At 55.8% G+C, this 466-nt stretch overlaps 1 protein-coding gene across 1 annotated transcript; it reads right to left on the minus strand.

Annotated features, from left to right (window-relative positions):
* Positions 1 to 11: 11 nt before the first annotated feature.
* On the minus strand, positions 12 to 466 carry LOC106512772 (DNA-directed RNA polymerase II subunit RPB4; the record flags this gene model as incomplete). Its single annotated transcript, XM_014001315.1, is given in 3 exon segments — positions 12 to 76; positions 220 to 315; positions 390 to 466. Coding segments are annotated over 3 exon segments (238 nt in total), but the record flags the coding sequence as incomplete, so codon positions are not given.

Consider the following 466-nt stretch of genomic DNA (forward strand, 5'->3'; position numbering starts at 1 on the left):
GTACTGGAAGCTCCTCTTGGTCTGGATGTCGTCCAGGATCTGCTGCAGCTCCTCGTCTTCAAACCGACCCTCCAAACTGGAAACAGAGCAGACTTTATCAGACCCACAGCTCAGCTGGTCTGTGACAGACAAAGACTCTTATTTTGAAGAACAGCCGTGAGTTTTACTTTGAAACTCCAGGAAAGCAGGTCTGGACCCGGCTGGTGGTGCTGGACTCACCTGGGGATCAGAGCTTTGGCCTCTTCAGCTGCTTCAGGACACAGGTTGGCCAAACTGGCCAGCTCGAACTTATGGAGCTTCTTCTGCAGGAGGAGACTGGGACACACAGAACCGGGTCAGAACCAGGTCAGAACCAGGCCGACAGAGCCGGGCCAGAACCAGTGGCGTACCTGCGGACGGCGGTGATGGTCTCCCGGTTCTTGAAGCGGCTGAAGCGGGCCGTGTAGTTGAGGGTCTTCATGAAGAC

Source organism: Austrofundulus limnaeus, unplaced genomic scaffold (assembly GCF_001266775.1).
Source record: "Austrofundulus limnaeus strain Quisiro unplaced genomic scaffold, Austrofundulus_limnaeus-1.0 Scaffold12921, whole genome shotgun sequence".
Taxonomy (NCBI): domain Eukaryota; kingdom Metazoa; phylum Chordata; class Actinopteri; order Cyprinodontiformes; family Rivulidae; genus Austrofundulus; species Austrofundulus limnaeus.